Consider the following 26,170-nt stretch of genomic DNA (forward strand, 5'->3'; position numbering starts at 1 on the left):
ATTAATATATATTGCTAATGTAAAAAGTTAAAGATAATATGTGAAACAAATTTTTGTACGTACTATAATAGTTATTATACAACCATGTTATATAAAACATTTAAAATCATTTAAGCAAAATTAATATGAATAACGATACTTAAATTAATTTTTATTTCTCTTATAAATATAAAATTAAAAATAATAATTTAAAATATCTTAAAAAATATTTTTAATAAATAAATAAAATGTGTATATTATAATTTAGCACATTTTAAACATTATAAAATAACGGTATTAAAATTTGCAGTATATAAAAGTAGATAGAAAAGTATACATAAAAGGTGTAAAGTATTATTATATTATATTATAAAGTATTATATATAAATTTAAGCCAATTCTTTAATTACATTCATTAGTTTAGAATAATAGTTTATTTTGAGAAAAAAAATTAAAATTTTTAAAATTAAAAGAGATAAATTTAACAAAATGCTATTCACTAGTTCAATCTGTATGATAATTTTAAGTTTGATTTACTACAATCTACGACAAAAGCCTCTTCTAATCGAAAGTTTTGTTTGCGAGATAAAATATTTATTATTAGTTACTAAAGAATTTATAAATAATTGGATAAATATAAAAAATAATAAGAATGGTAAGTGTTGAAGATAATGAATATATATGATACATCTATTATACTATATCTATAAAATATTTTATATTTTTTATATTTTGAAAATAATATATGTAACTAAAATCGATTCTTTTTTATATAAATAAAAATATTTGAGTTAATAAATTAAATCAATTATATTGATAAATTAAATTTAACTAAATTTAATAAATTTAATTAAAAATTGATAAGTGATAATTTTTTTGATAAATATTTTTAACAAATAAAAATTATATTTTTTTACATATATGTATATTCATTATAAAAATGTTTTATATATCTTTTAAATATTTTTTTAAGATTATTTACCTCAGACAGGAAGGATTGCAATCGTAACAGGAGGATCCAGAGGAATTGGATTTGAAGTAGTAAAAGCATTTTTAGAACTTGATATGGAAGTAATAATTGGTAAATTTAAAATTTTAATTATATTTCATTTATTTATTAAAATTTTTTTTTAATATTTTATATACAATTTTTTTTTTTAGCTTGTAGAACACCTTTTGCAGGTGAGAAAGCTATTCTCCAAATTAGAGAATCTGGTATTAATACTGGCAAAGCAAAAATATATAAACTTGATAATTCGTCTTTACAATCTGTAAAACAATTTGCTATAGAAATAAAAAAAGATTACAAACAGATTCATGTTTTAATTAATAATGGTAAAGAAAGTAAATAATATAAAAAATTATATAAAAATTTATATAAAATTGAAATAAAATCAATTTTATTTATTGTTTTTAGCTGGTGTCATGTTTTGTCCTTATCAAGAAACAGTAGATAGTTTTGAACAACAATGGGCTGTAAATTATTTGTCACATTTTTTATTAACAGCTGAACTTTTACCATTATTAAAGGCTGGTGGACTTCCTGAACAGTGTAGTAGAATTGTTAATATTACTTCTTGTGCTCATCTTATAGGTAAAATTAATTTTAATGACATTAATAGTAAGTATTATATTATCATATTTTTACATTCTTATTTTTCATTTGCAATTTATATTCTCATTCATGAAAATTTCATGCTTCAGATAGAAACAAATTCCTCACTAAATATGCATATGCACAAAGTAAATTAGCACAAGAAATATTCACAAAAGGCCTACAAAATCTTTTAAAAGAAAAACAATATTATATACAAGTTTATTCTGTACATCCTGGATTAGTATTTACAGAACTTTTTATACATTCTTATATTTGGAAATATAGATCATTTTATCAATATATTTTTAAGGTAAATATGTTAATATTTATTTTATAATTAAAAGATTAGAGTAATAAAATATTTTTTTCAGACTCCCAAACAAGGAGCTATATCTATTATATATGCAGCAGTAAATAAAACAATTGAAAATTGTGGTGGTATATATATTAATAATTGTCGTTCCAGTCGGGCTCATTCAGATGCGTCGAATTTATCTATTCAAAAAAAATTATTTGATTTATCCCTTCGACAAGTACAGCTAAATGATTTTTTTCATTATGTACAATGAAAATATAAATGATTATATTCAAACAAATTATGATGATAAATTATGATATAATCATATAGTATTTTTTATATATATAAATATATATAAATATATATAAATATATATATATATAGTAATATATATATTTTTTTTGAAAGGAATAATTTTTTAAATAAATATATGTATTTTCAATTTATATTTATTTATATAAATATTATTAAATGGATGTCTTAAAATTTTACAACAAACTTACATGGCAGAAGTGTATTAAAGATTTTATCAATTGAAAAAAGTTAGATATATTTTTAATAAAAATATTCTGATTATTTTTAATAATTCATAATATATATTAATATAAAATGAACACATAAAACACAACTAAATAAAGTGAACTGTTTAAAAATGTTTCATAAGTAAAATATTTTGAAATAAAACAAAATTATTTGTCATTTATTGTAACAATTTTTAAATTCAAAACTGATCATTTCTAAATAATATAATATTTTTATGTATTAGATTATATTTTAAATAATACATAAATTTAACATCTTTTATGAAATATTTTTAAGTTTTAGATAAATTAAAAAAATCCAGGACTTTATAGTTGTCTTTTATCTGTACTTAAAGTGATATGTTTTTATCAATAAAATTTTATTATAAATTTTGCATATTCTGTATTATTTAAAAATTATGTTATTAATAAAATATTATTGCACAAGAAGTGTAATCAGAATTTAAAACTACAATCATTAGAACAGCATAATTATATAAGAATCGCAACAATTATTATATATTATAACATACGATATTCTTAACAAAAAATTACATAAAATGTTTTAGTATATCTTTACAGATAATTATTATAATTTAATATTAATATAGATTATCTAAATATCAATAGAAACACAAATAATAAATAATTTTAAATATATTTGAAAAGAATATATGTGATTCTATTTTATAATTGTTTAATTTTTAAATTATGTAAAATAAAAAAGATAAATACTTAACTTTTTTTTTTATAAAAACATGTAAAAAATAGTGGTGATCTATCACATAATATAATTATACAAAATTCTATAATATAATTGTATAAAATATGAGATAATTTGTGAATTTTATTAAAATATAAAAAGATATAAAGACTAGAACAATGTGCTAAAAAAATTATATTATTGATTGTATGAATAAGAAATATCTTATTCATAAATAATAATAAAAATTTATAAATTATAAATTTTAAATAATATAAAGATGGAACAAGCATTAATTATCTATTATTTAAAAATTGCACATAAATATAAAATCTTAGAAAATACAACAAAACTTTGGCTGTGCAAATGCTAATAATATATTGGGAAAGTCTTGCGCACCCATTATAATAAGCAATGATAAAGTAAAAAATTATTTATAATAATTTACATTAACTATGATAACGTAAATAAATATGTTTGCATTTTAATATCAAATTTCAGTTTACTTCAGTTGACTTAAAGCAGTATTATAAACATTTATACTGCAAATCTGGGAAAATTTTTGACAATATTAGGCTTATAATTTTTAGTAAAAATCTTATATTCATAATGACTTCTTATTCAGTCACCAAATATGAAATACTTATTTGTACTTTCTGACATAACAAAAAATACTATAAAATATACAGTAAACTTCCATTTATGGATACAACATCAAACAATATGTTTTTAACTTATCATTTAAATGCAAAATATTTTAATATAAAAACTTCAGTCAGTATTTATAAAAACAAATTCAGAGACAAGTATATATCAACATACTTAAAATTAATTTTAATTTCAGATATTAAATATTTTTTGCAACAAAATTATCAATATAATTTGCTTGTTAACACTAGATGCTAACATATAATATCAAAGATTTTAATATTAAAATTCTTTTCATTTAGTTATAGAAGATTGACTAATATTGCAATTCAATCTTTATATTCTATAAAAACTGTATGATAATATTCTACATACATATTTAGCAACTGAAATTATGCATTTGTTGAATGACTTAATCATAGATATAAAAGCTACTTAAGAAAGTCTACTACAACCACAGTTACTTGTATCACCAATTGATGTTGTTTTTCCATTTATTGAAGTTGTATTTGTTTCATATCTAGGTAGCTCTTTACTGCGTGCTTGCTAAAATAATATATTAATTTGATTCTAATTAATTCTTCAAACAAAAGTTATTTAAATAAAGAATTTATTCCATTTTACCTCCATGAGTTCAGCAGCTATTTCCATAAATAATCTCTCTACATTTTCTGCTTCTTTAGCTGAAGTTTCTAAAAAGTACATTCCATGTCTTTGTGCAAAATCTTCTCCTACATGTGTTGGTATTTCTCTGTCTTCTCGATCAATTTTATTACCTAAAATAATTATTTATGTTTAATAATATATCAATAATAATATATCATTATAATAATATAGATGTTATTTACCTACTAATATCCTAAGAACTTTATTACTTGCATATTCTTCAATTTCTCTTAACCAATCTGGTAAACAATCAAATGTAGGTTGACAAGAAATATCATATACTAAAATCAAAGCATGAGCTGATCTATAATAACTTTGTGTTATTGATCGAAATCTTTCTTGACCAGCAGTATCCCAGATTTGAAGCTAAAAGAAAAACAACATTAATTATAATAAGATAAAATTACTTTAAAAATATATATTATATTATTTAAACATTGAGTGAATCATAATATATTATGTCATATGCATACCTTAACTTTCTCATTTTCTACTTCTACAGTTTTAATCATAAAATCAACACCTATTGTTGCACCTTGACCTGGAGGAAATAATCCCTACAAGATAAATATATATAATTAAAAACGCATATATAAAAATATTATATTTTAAATATACAAACCATATATGTACAATTATATAAAAACAGATGGAGTAATATACATAAAAAGTATATAAAACATATAGAGAAATATGTTTTTATTAAAAAATAATGTGATTTAATTAATAATACACGTGTATATGCATACCTGGGTAAATCTGCGCACGAGGCAAGTCTTGCCGACACCCGCATTTCCTACGAGTACAACTTTAAAGAGAAATTTGTAATCCTCCATCACATCCGTACCGTATTACGGTCAGGAACTCTGTGTAAAACTAACGATGCATTTGCAAACACGACACGTACAATTTTTGCAACCGTTCACTTTGACGACGCAATAAAATTTTATAATATACTTCGTTTAATGAAATTCACTTTTTTTAGTTATTTTAAAGGAAATTATTTATGACATTATTTTCTGTTTCTTATTTTTACGATTTAATGAATAGACAATTTTACATTTTTATAAGATAAATAAAAACATGTACTTAATATAAATTGTAATTGACTTTCTAGACTTTCTGCCATTCTGTCAAAATGACGTTTTCTCTCGACCCCGCCATTGAATTATGACGTTATCATGATTTAGAAATAATGAAATTTTTAGTTTTGTGTATATATATATATATGTATATATGTATATAAGTTTTAACACTATATTTATAATATTATTTTTAAATTTGATTTTATAAATTAAAATTATACAAATATTTATTAAAATTCTAAAGTTAAAAATATTATTATATATTAATTGTAATAATATAAATTATAATTTTATAGACAATATTTATGAATATAATAAAAATTTTATACATTTAAAACAATTATATAATTAACAATCAAAGTATAAATATTTATCATATTTGCAATAATTCAATAAATTTGAATATTTTTTAATTTCATATTATTTTATCGTTTAATATAAATTTCTCTTATATAAATATCGTAACAATGAAAATGCACCTATATACTTCCATTTCGCTACTAGCGACACGCGCGGATAATTGTAAAATTCTGGTATACTAAGCAAACTAGTTGTATTCTATAAGGGAATATATGATTGGTCATTTACTAAAATTCAACCGACAGAGTAAGAAATTTGTCCAATCACAATGAGTGTTACATATCTGTAATCCCGTTAGAAGGTACAAAGGAATGGTAGCCATTTTACGTGGATATCCCGTTTGGCGTAGCAGTAGTGTCCGCGTGATTATCGCGAAAAGTCAAAATAATCGTGTTTCGGGATATTTCTATTTTTTCGAAATGCGTTAAAAAGGTAAATGTAAACTAGTGTCACTTATAGTGTTCTTGATAAAGCTCACTATAGAACGTGAAGTTATAATACTGAATGTCGTTCAAGTTTGCTCGTCAAGCGTTAAGGAAATCCAGATGCGTGTTAGTTATTCGTATACACTTAGGTATTTGTGCTAAATTTCTAGAACGTGCATGGACATTGCAATAATAGTGTAATAAAAGCTTTTGGAAAGTGTATAATTGTTAAATGAAAGAAAAAATCGATATGTATATGACGTCTCTCAATCTTTTGTAAAAAGATTTCAAGTAATATTATATAAATAGAATATAGTAATGTACTATTTCTGTTCAAGATGATGTTTTAAGTTAATTAATTGTGATTAATTTGTTTAGGACAACAAAATTTTGAATAATTGTATATGTATTCAATATTTTTAGTCTATATATTTATTCATTGAAACTAAACTAGCCTAACCAGAAAATCAAAAAATAATGCACAAAGATTTTGTATTAATTTCTTATTTATACAATAAATAATTTTATTTAAAATTTTTTATTTATTTTTTATGTATATTAGAATTTTCTAATTTTATTATAACATCACAATATAAACAAAATAAACAATAATTATTCATTTATTTATTCAATTAATATTTTATTTCTTTTCAGTTATAAAAATGTATATGTAAATTTTTAAACAATCAATATATAGATAATTTTATATTTTTTAATATTCTTATGTTTAAAAATAAAATCTTTACTTTTAAAGAAGTTTTATATAAAATATTTTTTTATATTAAGAATGCTTTACGATAATTATTGAAGTTGCATCATAAAATATTGATAAATTCTTGTCATTCAATATGTTACTTCAATAAAAAGTCAATAAGAGATTGTGTTTATTTTATTGCCTTCCTATATTAAAAAGCATATTAGTATTTTTAATGCCTATTTCTTTGTGTGTCACAGTTTGATTACCACTGTCAATTTGATGAAGATTTGTTGCATTTATCAACTGGCAACACAACATCATGACATCAACAAAATCTAAGGAAATAGCAGATGAGTACATCTCATCATTGTCTGATTTGACGATCAACAGTAAACCATTGATTAATATGCTTACTATGCTGGCTGAAGATAATATAGAACATGCACCAGCTATTGTTCAAGCTGTTGAAAATCATTTGCAAAAGGTTATTTATCTATTGTAATTTAAAATTAATTTATATTGTTATGTACTTTAATATTAATTTTGTATTATATATAAGAGAATAGGAAATCTTGGAAATTTATATGTTGCATTTTATTTCAAATATTTATAAATTATACATTGCTAAAAATAGTAAAGCTGTATTTCATACCTTTCCTTATTTAAGATAAAACAAAAATAAATATGATAAATAAAGTTACATAGATTATAATAAATTGCACAATACACTGTAATTATTTATACAATCACCTCTTCTTTTTTGTTCTTTAATTGTATTTGTTATCTTTATTATGGTATGAAGTAATGGCTAAAATTTATTAATATAAATTATAATATATATTTTAATAGGTGAGAAGCGAGATCAAATTACCTGTTCTTTATTTGATTGATTCAATTGTGAAGAATGTTAATGGAGCATATTTGAATCTCTTCACTCAAAATATTGTAAACACTTTTTGTGGAGTATTTGAAAAGGTATGTTTTGTAATTAATATGTATAAAATGTTTTTAGAGATATGTCTTATTATATTACAAAGTTTAATGTGTTGATATTATATTTGTATTTTAATAGAATACAATTGCAAATACAAAACTGCTTTATATTCCATAGCTCTATAAGATAATTATTTAGTCAATATCAGGTTATTGTACTTTTATTTTTATACTGTCTTTAGTATAAAGCTAACTTCTTATAAAAAGAAAAAAAAAGAAATATGAATATAAAAATCAAAATAATATGAATACATGAATGTACAGGTGGATGAGAATACACGAGCTAGCATGTGGAAATTAAGACAAACCTGGAATGATGTATTTCCAGCAAAGAAATTATTTTCTTTAGATGTACGAGTGCAAAGTATTGATCCTGCCTGGCCAATCACTGCCTCTCCCACTAGTGTTTCTTCGGGATCTATTCATGTTAATCCTCGTTTTTTTTCAATGGTTAGTTTAATAACTTCATGATAAATATAATTATATAATTATATAATTCTAAACATAAAAAAATATGTACATATAAAACAAAAGATATATATATATATATTTATTATTTCTAGCCTCAACAATCAGCAACATCTATTGTTTCACAACCAATTGTAGCACCTGTTAAGCTTCCACCAGGTGATCCAGTAACACCTACAGAAGCAGCAATGCGAGAACAATTATTAAAAAAACAACGAGAATTGATAGAATTGCAAAAGAAAAAAATTGAATTAGAATTACTTCAAGCTAAAGCTAATTTAGAACAACAACAACGGCAACTTGATAAACAAGCTGGGAATTTAAAAGCTGAACTGGTAAGTCACAGAATGTTTTTTTTAATTATATATTTGAATTATAGTTAAATTTTGTTTATTTTTTATTTATAGGTGACAGTTACAACGCATATTACATCAAGCACAGAAACTATCACACAAGGGAAACTTGTTGCAACTACTGTGCCAAGCCAAGCACCTAAACAAGTAGCTAAACAGGTAATTATTCAGTAATTATTTAAATAATAAAACTAAATTATTTTATAATATATTATTTATAATATTTTTTTTTAATTTTTAGTTTCCAGCAGCAACAGCTTCGCTTCTAAAAAATGCAGGAATAAATAATGGTCCACGAATTGCACCAGCTAGTAGTATAGCAGTGGCATCAGCTAAACCTGTATCTCGTGATCCAAGATTAAAGACTACTTCGGTTCAAGATATATCAGTTTCAAGTGTGGATCCTCGTCAGCGAATAAGTACACCAACTCAAAAGGATTCGCGGGGTGAAGCCCAAGCGCAGTTAGCAGCAAATACAAACACTGTACTTTCAGATCAATTAAAACAGCAGATACTTTCGAAACAGGCTGTGACTAGCACTATCAACAAGTCTCCGACAAATCTTGCCGGCTCCGATACTGCGACATTAAACGCTAGTAATAACAATAATGCTAATACGAACCTCAACAATAATAATAATAATAAAAATTTCAGTGGTAACGCAAATAAAGATGCTGTGTCGCATCGAACAAGTCAAAAGAAAGACCCTCGATTGTCTAGTAATAGTAGTGGTAACCTAAACAGTAATAGTTCCAAAGGTTCTCAAAATCTATCTGTGGGTAGTAATAGTTCTTTATCCGTGAGTAATAGAGGAGGTGGGAGTAACGATTCTAAGTCGAAAGATTCAAAGATTTCGAATTCTCGAAGTTCTTCGTCGTCGACGATCGATAAATCTTCCGCTTCCTCGAAATCCTCGCATAGAAAAGTAGGTAATAAATCGCGATCTAAACAACCTCAAACATCTCCGAGTAAAATACCAAAAGTCGACAGAGATGCCAGTCCTGTTAGATCCAAGTCTCGTGAAAAAGACAGTGGAGACAGTTCACCATCTTCGCGTACCTCTCCTCAATCCTTTCAAACCTGTAAAAATCGAAAAAAGAATACAAAATCGAGAAAGCGCAGTCCAAGCCCTCCATATAGAATTCCCAGGCGTAATGATGCAAAATCCAATTCAGTTCTAAATAATTCTGGTGGTGTTACTGAGGAGGAGCAATCTGGTTCATTGATAGTCTCTCCTCCTCATCCACCTACATTTAAAGAAATCAGACCAAATGCTAGACAAAGAAATTACGTAAGGCGTAATAAGGATGGCAGTCTTAGTCCCGAACGCTCTCCAGCAAATGCTGGAAACGTTCAAACTACTGTGGAACCAACTGTGGAATCATCCAGCAAGGATGAAGATTTGAGAGCAACTCTACCTCTTCCAGGTGCAGCCACTTCGGTATTAGAAAAGAGTGAGTTAATATCTTACGTTCAGTACAAATACAAACTATTTATAAACACATATCAAGTACTTTTCATTGTTTAATGGTGAGTTACTTTATATGATGTATGATTCCTATAATATCCTTAATCCTAAATATTGAGTGTCAAAAGAATTTCAGCTGCAATATTACTCTAAATTTTAAGGGTGAAGCATTAAAATATTTTATTTATAAATAATATATTCTTTATTTCTGTTTCGAACAAATATTTTTCGTTTTTCAAGATATAAAACTAGCATGCAAAAGAGGATGCAATGATCCTATATATTGGTAAAATTAAATATACATATAATACTTGTATAATATTTGAGTTATTTCACTTTATTTCAAAATTTTTTTCAGAAGAGGACTTAGATTTACGTGTATTGCCACCACCAGTTAATACCAATAAAAGACAAACTTCAGAACATATGGAATCTGCTTTAGCAAAGAAAACAAAAGCTGAAAAATTTGATGCGTGTGTATTTTTATTCTATTTTTTCTTTTCAATTGTATGAAGTGTTATTCTTAATTAATATAAATTTTTTTATTTTATAGATTATTTGGAAATGAAGATGTTGATTTACGAACATTGACTCATCCTAAAGCTGGACGGCCACCTACACCACCTCCACCTGTAATATCTGGTGAAGATGGTAAAGATAGTTGGGCAAAATTAAAAACACCGTCAAAGAATGATAGAGAAAAACAAGCTAATAATAATGATGATAAGCGGGATAACAGAGATCGTAACAGAGATAGGTTGGGTAGACTCAGGCTTTATAACAAACTTCCAGATGATCCTAAAGAAAGAAGGAGAACATTATCGAATGAAGATCAAGATAATAGATCAGGTCGACGGGGTCGAGAAAATGATAAACCCGAAAAAAATGAGGATAGAAATATTGAAATAATAATGAAACAAGCTGCTGAACAATTGAATCAAGGTACTATTACTAAAACTCAATATAATACACTTATTCAAGAAGTTTTACATATGAGTGAAGATCGAAAATTAAGAGCTGCACAACGAAAAGAAAAGGAAGTTGGTTCTATTGTATGGGAAAAAGGTGTAAATTTAGATATAACAGGTTCATCAGATCGTACATCTACATTCAGTCCTTCTGCTGATAAAGAAATGATTAGAAATAAAGATCATCCTATTGCAAGAAATCCAAATGGTCCTAGATGGCAAACTCAGCCTTGGCAACAACCAGGACCATGGGCTCATCCACCTGGACCTCCATATGGTGGTCCTCAAGGACATTTTAATTCAGATTTTAGACCAGTTGGTCCATGGCAGAATCCAAGACATTTCGGTCCAATGCGACCAGATTATCAATATCATGGTGGCTTTAATCATACTATGGGTCCAAATCCTCGTTTAGGACCTGGAATGATGGGACCTATAGGACCGAATGGGCCGCTTATGTCAAATTTATTACCTAATGGCCCGATCGGACCTATGGGTAATCCACCTATGTCATTATCTGGAATGAATGGACCTGGAATGATAATGAACAATGGACCAATGACGAATCTTATATCAAATCCAAATATGTCTTTGAATGCTTCAAGAAATGTATCACCAAGTTCATCCTCAAAATATGATCTTGAAGATAGTGATCAAAATTATACCACGACAATGATAAAAAATCCAAATCCTCATAGTCGTGAATTACCACCACCAGATCCAAAATTATTGGATGAAATTGCAAGAGATACTATGAAATCTATAGATATAGATATACAACATATACCACGTGAAATTAGATATTATGGTCAAACTGGAGTTGTTTTTATGAATTGGGACGATCCAAGAGAAATCGGATTTCAAGACGGTATACGACGAGTTTTAATCGACGATAAAATCACTATAACTTGCGCATTTAATGATCAATACAAAGAATTTATTTATGAAGGTGAAGTTCATCGGTATGTATTTATGCAAAATAATGTTTCTTTGATTTATTTGTTTTTTGATTTAATTAAAAATATTATTAATATTTATTTAAACTTTATTTATTATTATTATTTTCAGAATTAAATTGGGTGCGCCGACGAGAGAATTATATATTGATGATAAATGGTATGAATGTTATTTCGGTGGTATGCCTGTAACAGTAGATCTTGGTGGTAAAAAGGTTAGTGTCAAATTAGAAGGACCTCCACCCCTTGTTAAGATTGGTACTGTAAAGAGAACAGACTTAGTAGTTGCCAAAATTAATCTTATTATTAATGCTCGTAATATGGTTCCTGTATTTTTAGATGCAAAACCTCAAATGTAAGTTATATTCATATTTTTATAAGCAATAATTTAAAAATATATAAAATAACGTTTCAATATATATCATTTACAGATTTGAAATTGAAGGAAAACCTCATACGCTTGAATTTATAGATTCATTACAAACAGTTCTTTTAAATGGACGACCATTTAAAGTAGAATTTGGAGGATTGCCTAAGCCTATTATAGTCAGAGATAAAAAACATTTTATAAGATTTTCGGTATTACCTAGAGGTGTCCGACCAGGATATGTTAAGATTGCAGGTATGAAAGGTGAAGAACCTATTGAAGCACCACCTACCCCACCTTTATTGACACAAAAACCGAAAGTGGATACAGCTTCTACACCAACGCAATTTTCTGCCGTTGAACATGAATCAACATCGCAAGATGGTTCAGATCTTAGATCTACTCCTAAACCGGGTAAATATTATATTTATAAAATGGTATATATCTTGTGTATGTAATATTAATGTACTAATATTTGAAGAAAAATATAATATATTTTTTTGCGTAATATTGCATTAGACTTGTAGCGAAAATTTGTTTTGTTCCAGATTTGCAATTAGATATGTTATCTTCCGCTTTGCCTTCTGCAATGGCACCATCATCTGGATTATCATATCAAGCTGAACCAGCAGAAAATCCACCTGCAGCTGCTCCACCATTATCATTGCCATTGAATATGAATGAATTGTTCCAGAGATTAGTTGAAACTGGTATTGTATCAAATCTCTCTGAACAAAAAAAACAAGAAGAGGAAGAAAAGAAAGAACCAGAAATTATTCCAGTTTCATTTGATAAACCAGAAACACTTAAAGTGTAAGTATTTTAATAAAATAATTATTAAGTCAATTTTTTTTTTAATTGAAAATATTCTTTATTTTAGTAAACAACCAGCTATTGCAGCAGCATTGTACAGTGGTATGCAATGTAGTTCTTGTGGCGCTAGATTTGCACCAGAATTGGCAACTCGATATAGTCATCATTTAGATTGGCATTTTAGACAAAATAGACGAGAAAGAGATTCTGCAAGGAAAGCTCATTCACGACCTTGGTATTATGATGTAAGCGATTGGATACAATTTGAAGAAATTGAAGATTTAGAAGATAGAGGTAAAAAATGATTAATTAATGATTATTTTCTTTTTTATAATATATATTGTGTAACGAGATATCTAATTATCTACTTACATTATTACAATAGTACAAAGTTGGTTTGAAACTGAAAAACAGACAGCTGATACAGAAGGTATTACTGCAGAAGATTCTCCTCAAGAAGCTGCACAACCTAGTGTTCCTACTGGAACTGATGAAGATTCTAGATGTCAAGTGTGTCATGATGCATTTGAACAATTTTATAATGAAGAAAAGGAAGAATGGCATTTAAGACCAGCAATTAATTTTGAAGGAAAGAATTATCATCCATTGTGTCTCGATGATTACAAGGTTGGTTTTGTTTTTTTGTACATATATAATTCAATATTATATTAATATTTTTTCATATTTTCAATCAATTAAATATCGATATAAATTTATTAACAAATTTTCCATTTGTTGCATTCTTACAAAAAAATAGGAAAAGAGTCTCGTGGTATGTGCTTTTTAATAATTCATATTTATATATTGCACTTCCAGACAGTTTCCGCACTTATAGATATAGTGGAATTAGGCAGTGAAAGATGTAATGTAAATTCTGCAATATATATTTTATTTAATTTAGTTTTTCAATCTTTTAAATTATTTTTATAGAAATTATACCATATTTTTTTTTATTATGAATTGATTTTTAACATTTTATAGATAAGTAGGAATAAAAGTCATACATGTTACATCACTGGTTATATGTATTCGGTAAGATTTGAGTTTTATTGAATACATACATTATTTTATGATAAAAATTAAATTATTAATTCAAATTTTTTTAATATTTCATGCAAATTAAAAGATGATAAAAAATATTATTTACATTAAATTTTGTTGCACGTTTATTGCATTATATATTTTTATTATTATATCATATATATTGTATGTAGGTATTGTATTGTATGTATATATCATAATACTATATATTAGTTTATCAAAATTAATATATTAATACTCTGCTCTTTTTACATCATTAGAGAGCTTTGGAAAAATCTGCATTAGCGCTTGAAGAAACAATTGAAGAAATGGAAGATGAAAAAAAGGAGAGCTCTGATGAAACATTTATAGAGGATAATAAGACTGATGAATTAAGTGTGGAAGCATTAAATACTGAATTTGAAATAATAGAACCGTCGAATGACGTAATAGAAGATAATGTATCAGAAGAACCTGCTGAAAGAGATAATAAAGAGGAAGAAACTATAATTGAAGATAATATAGATTGTATTGAACAAAATGAAAAAATAGAAGAACAAGAATTAGAATACAATAATAAAGAAGACCTTGATATAGAAAGTATAGAAAAAGAAAATATTGAAACAGAAATACCTGAAACGGAAAACGTGGATAAATCTTTTAAAAATATTAAAATTAAAGAAGAACCAATTGATGAACCTGAAGAACAATTAGAAGAAGAACATTTTGATTTTACTAATATAGAAATTAAAGAAGAACCTATTGAACCAGAACCAGGTATATATCGTATAATATTATAATTTTTAATTTAAATTTAAAAAAATTAATATATATATATATATATATCTCAATTATCTAAAAATTTTCAAAATAATTTTTGTAAATAGATCCCGAAGAAAGTATAATAACCGAACCTGCAACAGTTGACACAACATATGCTGCTGTAAAGAGTTCTATAGACGGAAATGTAGAATTAGATTCTACACCTGCAGCAATTCCGACAGCGCCATCTCGAATTAAAATTAATATTACGAAACCATTATGTATTAATAAAGAACCTGAAGAATCAAAGGAAAAAGAAAAATCTATAATTGAAACATCTACTGAAGAAATAATAGAACCTTTGGTGCCTGCTTCTATTAAACCTGCTTTACAAGGTAGAAAACTTTCAAATTTACCTCCTGTGGAAAGAGGGCAAGAGTTATCAGGACTCTGCTCAATTATGTAAATAGTGTATGTAATGTATTTGAAATATGTATGTGCGGGAGTGTGATTTGAATGAATTTGTTTAGTGCTACTTAAAATTAAGTATTGATGCATTGTACATCATATTTGTGCAGCTTATATCACGTGATGTATAATATTATAATTTGATTTTTTTTTAAATTATCATTATACCATTCATTTTTCTGTATTTTACTTTTCTATTTTTTTCAATGCATATGCACAATTTTTATCTAAATATTTCTTTGATCTACTAATGTGGTATAAAAAATTAATCACATTCATTTACTTTCAAACATCACGTCGTATAAGTTAAAGGATATGTGTTATAATGTGTGACTGTATAAGTGTATGCGTGTATTTAGTTTTTAAATTTTAATTAAGGCGAAAAGAGAACAAGAACTGTACATATTTAATATAATCAGTTTAGTTAGAGGCGAGATATGATATAGTAGCATTCCTAATAATATTGAGTGCAATCGTGTTTCATGACAGAGAAATGTCAGAAATGTAATACTGATATGCACAAGACTAACTGAAAATTTCATACCGTTTGTACTTTGTAAAAACATTTAAAAGGTATTCGATACATTGTTTTCTAGAAGCATCATCTCCTATTTGATTTTACAAAGCACGAAAACGAGGTCTCATAAAAATAATGAATGATTAATCAATTTAGTTAGGTGTACAAATTGTGTGATATAAAATTGTTGATTATAATGTACATAATACCAACACAAAAATAATCCCGATGATATTGGGTAAAAAAGAAAAACAGTTACTACTAGAAAAGGATTATTTTGTTGTATAAAAAAAAATCTTGTTAATTATTCGGGGTCTGACTTCCTTTGGTTGCTTATTTATGATCCTACTAAATTTACCTCTCTAAAATATCCTTTATGATAATCGCTATTGCTGAATAACTTTAGAAGTTTAAATTTTTAACTATAAAAATATTTGAACAAATAAACAGATAATAATAAGAAGTTACACTTTAGTTGAGATTTGTCTCGGTATTTAATAAATCTTATTTTTAGAAAAAATTGATTTAAAGTTCGTGTTGTTTTCTTATCCTTAATATAATGACTTTGTAATACTAGAACATAATAAAGACTAAAGTGAATAAAGTTATATTTTAGAACACAATATTCGATTATAAATATTTATTTATTTAAATATTCATAAGTAAAAAACAAAAATTTTCTATTTCCATACATTGCTGGTTTTATATAAATATTTTTTTATTTTCTTCTTAGAAGAAATTTTATTTTATAATATCTTATAATATTTATTTTTTTGTAGAGTATAATATGTAATAATAATGATAAATAAATGATAAATAAAATAGTTTTAAAATTCTATTTATAAATTGCAATTATGAGGCCACCTTGGAAAAGGGAGAGTATCCTTAATATTTGGTATATTAAAGATATGTTGTAAAAATCTTTCAAATCCCATTCCAAATCCTCCAGTTGGAACATTGCCATATTTTCTCAGTTCTAAATACCAAGAAAGATCTGATGTTGGAGGTAACTTTAATTTCAATTTTTCATAATTATCTTCACGTAAACTGCCTCCTACTAATTCCCCTACAGTAGGTACTAAAAGATCTATTGCAGCAACCTTTAAAAAAAATATCATATGTATCTTCATAATGATAATTTATATTTAACATATTCAGTATTACTATACTCACTTTTGAAGCATCATCTTTACATTCTTTCATATAAAAAGGTTTGCTTTCTTTTGGCCAATTTATAATAAATACTGGAATATTATCATTATATTTCACTAAAAATAATTCATGTTCTTTAGATAAATTTGTTCCAAATTTAATAGGAGTTGATAAGGAATTTGCATTATTTTTTAGAATATTAATTGCTTCATCATATGTTATACATATAAATTTTTTATTTAACCAAGCCACTTCACAACCACCTATTATATGTATATCTGCAGCACCTTTTTCAAATACATCTTTAATAACATATTTTATCAATGATTCAATTTCAATCATTATATCATCAATATTATTAATAAATGCTAATTCAACTTCTAACATATAAAATTCAGTTAAATGTAATCTTGATTTAGAATTTTCAGCTCTGAATGATGGTCCAAAAGTATATACTTTTGTCAATGATCTAAAATATATAATATGTAATTTCTCATTATTTAATTATTTATAAAACTCTATAATTTATTCACCTTGCTATTGTTTCTAAATGTAATTGACCAGAAACTGTTAAAAATGCCTTAGTATTAAAATATGATTCTTCTTCTGACATATTTTCTCTTTTCATTGATTTTAATACATTTTCACAATATGGTTTTACTAAAAATAATTCACCAGCACCTTCACAGTCATTTGAAGTTAAAATTGGTGTATGTACATTAATAAAATTTTTGCTTCTTAAATAATTTTCAATACTTGTAGTTGTCATATCACGTAATCTTAATAAAGATGAAAATCTTCTAGTTCTTGGTCTTAAATGCAAAAATTGTCTAACATAATCCATATCATAATGCTTTCTTGGAGCAAAAGGATACCCATCCATAACATCACATGTACCAATTATAGTAACATTATTTGTATGCAATTCAATTCTACCATTTGGACTTAAAACTAATTTTCCTTCTGCTATAATACTACTTCCAAAACTTAAATTATCTGGTTTATTGGATTTTGGTATAACAATTTGTAACATTTTAGGAGTTGATCCATCCGTAATATCAATAAAAATATTATTTTTCATCTTTCTGACTGCATGAATCCAACCCTATCTTTAATAGATTGTGAAAATTTAATATATAATAAAATTCAATAATAAACTGTTTTAATATAAAAAAAATGTTAAATGAATGATTTTGAATATTAAAAAATTATAAAATACAGCTAACCTGTACTTTTATATTTCTTCCTATATTAGTTTCAGAATTATCTTTATATATTTGCAACATACTGTGAACATTACATTTTGAGAATTTAAGATTAACAAATAAATTTCTGTTAAACTTAAATAACGTTACAAGTGACATTTTTTGTATTTAAAACACACTTATAATAAAATAGTAAAGCTATTTTCACAAATGAAATATAAACAGATGAAGTAAGTATTGAATACTATTAAATAATTAAAGTTTTGAAATACCAATCGTATAAATTTACATTATAAAATGTCGAAAATTTTGTTCTGTCATTTATATTTTAACGCAGCGAATTTAAAAATTATATTTAAATATAAAGATTAAAACAAATAGGATAAAAATATTGAAATTAGCGCCATTTTCATTAACGCTAATAATAGGAGAAAGATCGAAGTAGGATAAGAATTGACTGGCAACATCATCTTTCGACTGCTAAATATCTTTTCAAAGACAGAATAAAGAATTAATAATTAATTTCATTTTTTAAGTACTTCTAGAAAGATTTTTTGGAGAGATATTTTTGACAAAAGATAGCGCTAACAGTTAATTCTTATTCAATTTCTATTCTTTTCGTTTTATTTTCTATCTTTGTCTATTTAGTTTACAGTACTTTAAAGATGGCGCTCATTCGCATATTTTTATTCTTTTCTACCTTTTTCTCATTATTTATTTTCTTTGTCTATATTTGTTCTGCAAAATTTATGTGTTCAAAATTTCAATATTTCATTAACGTTATTTTTTTTTTTTTTGTATAATCTATTATACAAAATATATATCTATAGAAGATCTTAACTAAGATCTAATCTGTATCATTTCATATAACAAAATAATTGAAAAAATAGTAATTAAAAAAAATCTGAAAAAAAAAAATACTAGTAATTCTTATATGATTTTATTAAATTTATTCTTTACTTTTTACTAAATTTTCATATAATTAGCAATATATATGCAATTATCTATATTGCATAAATACGAATATTTATAATTAAATTATATATATATATATATATTTATACGAGTAATATATAATATGTAAATAAATTTTGCTTTAATAGCATTATATTTAAGTCCATTTTCATAAAAAAATTTCACAAATTAATATTATTTTCATTACGTTTTAAGTAAAAAGCAATTCAGTACATATGTTATATGAAAATATTTATGAAAGAATGCATTGAAGAAATTATTTTTAAAATCTATTGATTATTTTTAGAAACAAAAAAAAATTTTTGTGATTGAATTAAATATAATTTCTATATTTATTTTAACTCATACATTATTAGAACATACATTTTCTAAATATATTATTTTATAAATATTCACATTTCAAAAATATATACAATATTAAAACAATTTTATAATAATTTATTTATATTTAATGGAATTAATTGATACTAAATATTGTTAAAATAACTGGGTTATCATTTTATATATAAAATACGATAATATAATTAATAATTAATAATTATAATTATTAACAATTGAAAGATTGATTATTATTAATAAATGAAATTAAACATCATAAAATATATTTAAATGATTAGGAGTATGGGCATGAAAAGAGAAATATCTAATAAAAATATTATCAGAGTTTAATAATTCAGAATATGACTTACTCATTCAAAATGCAAGTTAAAATTTATTTACAATCTTAAAATTGAAATACCTTAACATTATGAAAATTTATCCTAATATAGGATACAAATTAATTTTTCTCCAACATTCTTTTCTTTTTTTCTTTTTTTTTTACGAAAGATAAAAAGATAAAGATAATTAACTCATAAAATATATTATAATAAAATTAACTTATAAAACCTAATTTAATTAACAAATATTTTATACTTTACAAAAATTTATATTAAAAGTATATAATATGAATATCATTGTCATTATTGTCATGATTTTTGCTTGGATAAAAGAAGATTTACTTCTGTCAGTATCTAAAGGAGAATGTTGCGATATCGATGCAAGTTGCACAGCTGCGATAAAAAATTTCACATTTCGTTATAATGTACATTATAATGTATTATAATTATTAATTATGTATTACAATTAAATAACTTAACAAAGATTTTAAATTACCTGGTATTATTGTATCCTCTTGTATTGCGTTTGTTATATAATTATCCTTATCTGCTAAAAAAATTATATAAGTCATGAAAACGTAAATGAAATGAAACTATTTATAAATCAAAGAAAAGTTCACTTATTTTTATTACTTACAAGCACCTTCTGTAGCGAATCTTATTATTTCCGATGGTTTACTCCAACCATAACGATTTTTTGATAAAACGAGTGCTTCATAATGTGTTGCTTCTTCTAATCCTGTCAATTTGAAGGAATATGTGTGAATATAACTATTTCCATCGCTACCGCTGGGTATATATAATTTACGCCATTGTCCAGGAACGCCATTCTAAAAATTGAAAAATTGAAAACGGTTCAAATACAATGGTAAAATACACATTTATTCTATTACAATCATTAAATTCTATTAAAATCTTACCACATATTTACGAAATTTAAATTCGTATTGTACGATACGATTGTAACTGTGAACCTCCCAGACGAAATTGTACGAAGTCTTAGACAAACTATGCGAAGTGTTTTTAAAAACGGCCGGATTTGCAATACCCGATAATTCGACCGCCGCTTCCGTAATTCCTAAGGAATTCGAAGCTCTGCATAGATAGAAACCATAATCTGTCGTCCTGACGTTCCTTATTACCAAACTATGATCGCTGCCCGCATTATGTTTCACTATCCTCGATGAATATTTCACGCTTTTATTGTTGAAATACCACTCCACCTGAAGATCAAATTTTAGAATGATATAAAAGTGAAAAAAAAATCATATTATATCATTCTTGTTATTATATTTATCCATTAGTTAAAAATCATCGATGAGAAAACTATTCGGCAGAATATACTACGATACATTCTGAGAGAAGTCTAAGAGAAATGCTGCGTCAGCAATGAATTTAACCTTAGTAGCCATTTTTTTGTAAGAAGTATCGCGAGTCACGTTTCCCGCCAATCGATTTGTCACACGTTACCACTTCCAAGGGATAGATTCACAGAAATTGCTTCACAGATAATACCATTATGCCGAACGAATAACTCGTTAAGAAACGATGCCGAAATAAAAATCAAGAAATTCCTTTTTTGATGATGATGTCTAATGAAAACGAATTCAAAAGTGAAGCCAGGAAGTAATTAAACGATAACGAAGGTATTCCTAGTTACGTTAGGCTTGACTCCAAACCCATTATTGTTCGAACTGTTAATTACTAGCGTCGTAATTACATCGTTCGTAGTCTTGCAAAACTGCTCACCGTTGCCTCTGGCCAAGCAGTAACCCCACAATGCAGCTGCACTCGTATCCCAGCGGGTGCATGCATCCAAGTTTTCGTCATCTCGATTCTAGGTTTGTCTGTCGATCAATTGAAACGAATATTGATCCGATAAAAGAAAAGGAACATTGATTATTTGATAATGTTAAAGAAACGATATCGATCGAAGGAAGAAAAATTAAGGATCTCGTATAAATTTAATTTCATTTCACTTTCTATTACGCGTGAATTTCTATTACGAATGAATTCTTTCTTGGAATATAAAACAATTTTTGATCCTTTTTCCAAAATATTTGATGTTTAATCATTTTTTCAATCATTCAAATTATTTAATGATGAATCATTTAAATTATATTCAAATTATGTTCACTAAAAAAATTCGCATGTTTTGTGGACTAACTCTATTACGTATGTAAAATATTTATCGAACAAACGATTCGTGATTTTTAATTGATATGAGAATTGTAAATTATGCATTGTCTTGTAAATTATGTATCAACAATTTAACACATTTGAGAATAGCGATGTTACAATTAGATCATGCGGACATTTGATTGGAATACAAAGGAGAAGAATGTAATTTCCTAATTTAATTACAATCGTTTAACAACGTATGCAGGATGGTACATGCTGCTATTTCCGTGCATACATATAGGCGTATATAAAGTCGATTAAGTCGTACGTAGGTGGATCACAAATTTGCGTTACAACCGTGCAATCATAATAAAATATAATTTATCGTGATGCAATCATGAGAGATTATAAGAAATTTGATTATAAGAATAAAAAAATGATACTTACATCTAACGTGCAAATCTATGGTGGCCATGGCAGGTTCGCCAACATCATTGTTTGCAACGCAAGTGTATCGACCAGCATTGCTCGGGCTTTCAGCATGGAATCGTAGACGTGATCTATCATATAAAAGTGGTATTTCTCCGTCCTATTAAACAGATAAATATTTTTAAGAACCGATTTTTGATCGATGTTTTATTTTTCATTTTCCTAACCTAAACATACCACTTACCTTATTCCTCCAAGTAATGATCGGAACTGGAACACCTTTTGCGACACATGCCATATCTACTTCTTCATCTAAATTCACTTCCAGTTTACCAGATTCTGGTATTGGATGAACGCTAGGTGGATCTGCGGTATATTCAAAAATATATAACATTTTTTTTCTCATTCTTTACATTCTCACACTTAATACAAATTCTTTTCCTCTTTGAAAATATTTTTCGTATTAAACAACATTTATAACAATAATAAAATTAACTACTAAAAATTTTTTAATCGAAATATTTAAGAAAACTGTTTTATAAAAGCGTGCAAATAGTATTTGGAATTGAATTCTATAGCTTTTGTTTTGCAACAGACAAAACGACAGATAATATTAATTGAATCCGAATGACATGTATATAATGATATGTATATATATAGATATGTATCGTTGGGCAAATACGAATGGGCGTTTTTAATTTCGTAAGATCTGAAAAAGTTACAAAATTCAATTCCATCGACAAATAGTCGAGCTAGTTAGAATTCTTCTTTCTTTTAGAAGAAAAAGAAATCTGCGCTTAGTTTCACGAAATGGAATCGAAATCCTTACGACTGGAAAAACTCCACGGAGAATTTCAAAATTCTGGGGAAACTTTTTTGAATTTGTTTGAGAAACGATGTAGAGCTCGAATAGCAATTTCGGGTCATCCATAATTTCAACGACGATAGGATCGATATCTGTGTTTAACTTTCCTACAAAACACACATCATATTCTTCAATCTTCTTCAACTATCTCTTCTAAATTTTCGATTTCGATTAATTTGTTACTCTTGATTCTGTTCTTTCAATCAATTAACGATATATAAAAAATGTTATTAAGCAATTTAAACATCAGGAATCGAATTATCAAATTTCAAATAATAGAACAAGAAAATGTAAACGATAGGATTGAAATATCTAGCGAATGAATGTACATTCATAAAGTGAAAAATCTCTGTCGGATAAAATTTGATCTCAATACCGATCTACTTACACATTACTTCAATCTCGTGTACTTGTGTGGCATGTCCCCAGGGAGCTGGTCGAGACGCTTGGCATACATATTCCCCGGTATCGTTCCGTTTCACGTGGGAGACCTCCAAGCTTCTGTTTGAGTACATTTTAACTCTTTCAGGTGGTTCGTGTCGTGGTTCGCCGCTGTCAGCTAAAAGGATACCATCTCTCCACCACCTCACCCTTGTCTGCACGTTATCTAGCCGTATAGAGAATAATATATACACGTATATATGGAAATTTTTCATCCATTCGAAATTCGATACGAAAAATTTAACGTCCAACTTTATGAATAAATGTATTATTTCCCCTAATAAATTCGATCTATCGCAATAACATTCAATCGCGTATCCGGTATGCGCGCATGATTCCAAACCGATAAGCGATCGAATGCCTTTTCTCTGACCCAATTTACCCAATTAATCCTAACTCAATGGAATATTAAAAGCGATCGATGGTTACGTTCCAGAATGCCAAGGATCCGTATAATCCGAAACAAATCTTTAATTCGTACCGATCTTAATTCGTTCGATCTTACGATCCTCGATCCGTCTTAACTTATGCCCTTCTTATCGAAGTTGCGACAAGGTAAAGCAAATGGCTGACAGACAATCCAGTTAGGCGAAATCACCGATGACAGCTCGATCGATTGTACAGTAAATTGTTTGCGTTCTATACCTGTACACGAGTCTCGCGAATGGACTGTGTTATTGCTTAAGGAAATTAACATCGATCGTTGTCCGAAATTGCGACGTCGTTCTCTTTTTACCCTCGAGTTAGAATATCATATTAATTTCAAAATGATTTTATTTTTTTTCGAAATAGCACGATCCGTTGTTATACCTGGGATTGTTTTCAATATGTAAATGTTTTGTTTTTGGATTGAAAACGATGAATGAAAAAAAAAAAATATTTAAGAATGAGCAAGAAGCTACTTACCAAGATCCTCCACGTAACACGGAAGCAAAACTGTATCGTTTTCGAAGGTCTTTACTGTTGTAGGATAACTTTTAAATCCATTGTTCGCTGTCGCTCGACTACCTGTAACGATAAATAATTTAAATGAAGATAAATTCGTACTCAAAAATTTGTCTTGGATTACACATTACGATAAGAAATCTTTTTTTTTTTTAATTTTTGTTTTCGTTTAATTTTTCATTTTGCAAAAATATAAAATCTGAATTTTAGAATTATATTGCAAATTTTGCTTTTTAGCTTTCGCGAAAGCAGTAGTATAGCCGCGTTTTCTCGCGGTGAATTCGTGAAAAGTTAAATGCAGATTTTCCATGCATTATGTATAAGCAATTTTCGTGGTGTATGTGACAGCACTCAAGTAATGGAACACGACTACTTTCTTGTTCAAACGGATTGAATTTCCGGAAACATAGCGAATCATTTATTTTTCTTATTAAAACGAAAAAAAGTGAGAAAAAAAAAGTGAAAGAAAGAAGAAAGAGAAAAGAAAAAGGAAAGAAGAAAAGAGCGCGGGAATAGTTTTGCGAAGTGTTTATGATTATAGAAACGAAATAAACAGAGCGGAAACAATCTAGCGAAATTTTCAGCGAAACTCATGTAAAACTCATTTCCGCGTCCGTTGCACGATTATTTTTTCTTTAAATAATTCTTTTGTCTCGATGCGAGCGGGACAAGCGAGAAAATATTGGTGGGAGAATTAATTTGAATGAATTTAATCGAAGATAAAGAAGATAAGTAAGAGAGTTGAGAAAATTCGATGAAAATCGAAATCTTTGTATCGTTTTCTATACCTATATCCTATGTGTATAATTGTATATGAGATACAATTATAGAAAAAAAAATGTATGTGTGCTTGGTAAATTGTGTAATTTTTTCGCTCACCTATGATAAAAATGCAAAGCATCCAGCCGAAAACCATCATGTTATAAAAACATGTATATACGTTTTACCACCCTCGTGCTACAAAATAAACGAAGAATAGAAAACGATGGAGAATGATGACCGTGGTACATACGCGTGTACTCTTCAACTTTTCAGGAGACACTGATCTTTGGTTAAGGTGGTGATCGTATTCCATGCGATCTTAACTCATACACACACACACACACACGTACGCTCACGCACACTTGTCGTCCAACGTAATTATGACCAGTTGGCCATTGTGTGATCCAGGGATGCTCATATTGTCACCTATAAAAACATTTATCATTTTCGAGAGGAGATGAAAAGCAATAAGATCTTCGAAAAA

General features: G+C 26.7%; 5 protein-coding genes across 10 annotated transcripts; 2 read left to right on the top strand and 3 right to left on the bottom strand.

Annotated features, from left to right (window-relative positions):
• The first annotated feature begins 315 nt into the window (after positions 1-315).
• On the top strand, positions 316-2,181 carry LOC122719111 (retinol dehydrogenase 12-like). Its single transcript, XM_043944674.1, has 6 exons — positions 316-634; positions 953-1,060; positions 1,141-1,314; positions 1,397-1,600; positions 1,684-1,886; positions 1,948-2,181. Exons 1-6 carry the CDS (start codon positions 469-471, stop codon positions 2,143-2,145), a joined length of 1,053 nt encoding a protein of 350 aa, XP_043800609.1. The 5' UTR covers positions 316-468; the 3' UTR covers positions 2,146-2,181.
• Positions 2,182-3,312: 1,131 nt separating this feature from the next.
• On the bottom strand, positions 3,313-5,556 carry LOC122718115 (ras-related protein Rab-30-like). Its single transcript, XM_043942828.1, has 5 exons — positions 5,162-5,556; positions 4,886-4,969; positions 4,595-4,778; positions 4,371-4,522; positions 3,313-4,292 (listed from the first exon to the last, which is right to left on the bottom strand). The coding sequence occupies exons 1-5, from the start codon at positions 5,246-5,248 to the stop codon at positions 4,182-4,184; spliced, it is 618 nt and encodes a 205-aa protein (XP_043798763.1). The 5' UTR covers positions 5,249-5,556; the 3' UTR covers positions 3,313-4,181.
• A 612-nt stretch (positions 5,557-6,168) lies between these two features.
• On the top strand, positions 6,169-16,727 carry LOC122718331. Of its 4 annotated transcripts, none has more exons than XM_043943281.1 (17): positions 6,169-6,289; positions 7,237-7,463; positions 7,829-7,954; positions 8,237-8,422; positions 8,536-8,775; positions 8,848-8,952; positions 9,035-10,247; positions 10,620-10,734; positions 10,815-12,191; positions 12,298-12,540; positions 12,617-12,966; positions 13,101-13,365; positions 13,433-13,659; positions 13,751-13,992; positions 14,123-14,137; positions 14,667-15,162; positions 15,273-16,726. In XM_043943281.1, exons 2-17 carry the CDS (start codon positions 7,299-7,301, stop codon positions 15,611-15,613), a joined length of 5,706 nt encoding a protein of 1,901 aa, XP_043799216.1. In that variant the 5' UTR covers positions 6,169-6,289; positions 7,237-7,298; the 3' UTR covers positions 15,614-16,726. The 4 variants fall into 4 exon arrangements, with proteins under 4 accessions (XP_043799216.1, XP_043799229.1, XP_043799238.1 ...); XM_043943294.1 differs by having other exon boundaries at positions 10,623-10,734; XM_043943285.1 differs by lacking the exon at positions 6,169-6,289 and adding an exon at positions 6,293-6,431 and having other exon boundaries at positions 15,273-16,727.
• A 138-nt stretch (positions 16,728-16,865) lies between these two features.
• Positions 16,866-18,667, bottom strand: LOC122718959 (probable asparagine--tRNA ligase, mitochondrial). Of its 2 annotated transcripts, none has more exons than XM_043944414.1 (4): positions 18,511-18,667; positions 17,818-18,389; positions 17,306-17,753; positions 16,866-17,232 (listed from the first exon to the last, which is right to left on the bottom strand). In XM_043944414.1, exons 1-4 carry the CDS (start codon positions 18,646-18,648, stop codon positions 16,972-16,974), a joined length of 1,419 nt encoding a protein of 472 aa, XP_043800349.1. In that variant the 5' UTR covers positions 18,649-18,667; the 3' UTR covers positions 16,866-16,971. The 2 variants fall into 2 exon arrangements, with proteins under 2 accessions (XP_043800349.1, XP_043800357.1); XM_043944422.1 differs by having other exon boundaries at positions 17,818-18,393; positions 18,511-18,652.
• Positions 18,668-20,300: 1,633 nt separating this feature from the next.
• On the bottom strand, positions 20,301-25,938 carry LOC122718590 (neurotrimin-like). 2 transcript variants are annotated; one of them, XM_043943753.1, is made up of 10 exons: positions 25,804-25,938; positions 24,886-24,987; positions 23,927-24,145; positions 22,918-23,039; positions 22,692-22,833; positions 21,873-21,970; positions 21,044-21,346; positions 20,761-20,953; positions 20,620-20,670; positions 20,301-20,516 (listed from the first exon to the last, which is right to left on the bottom strand). In XM_043943753.1, the coding sequence occupies exons 1-10, from the start codon at positions 25,841-25,843 to the stop codon at positions 20,374-20,376; spliced, it is 1,413 nt and encodes a 470-aa protein (XP_043799688.1). In that variant the 5' UTR covers positions 25,844-25,938; the 3' UTR covers positions 20,301-20,373. The 2 variants fall into 2 exon arrangements, with proteins under 2 accessions (XP_043799688.1, XP_043799677.1); XM_043943742.1 differs by having other exon boundaries at positions 20,620-20,673.
• Positions 25,939-26,170: the final 232 nt, after the last annotated feature.

This window comes from Apis laboriosa, unplaced genomic scaffold, assembly GCF_014066325.1.
Source record: "Apis laboriosa isolate Shangri-la unplaced genomic scaffold, ASM1406632v1 scaffold11_cov152, whole genome shotgun sequence".
Lineage (NCBI taxonomy): Eukaryota > Metazoa > Arthropoda > Insecta > Hymenoptera > Apidae > Apis > Apis laboriosa.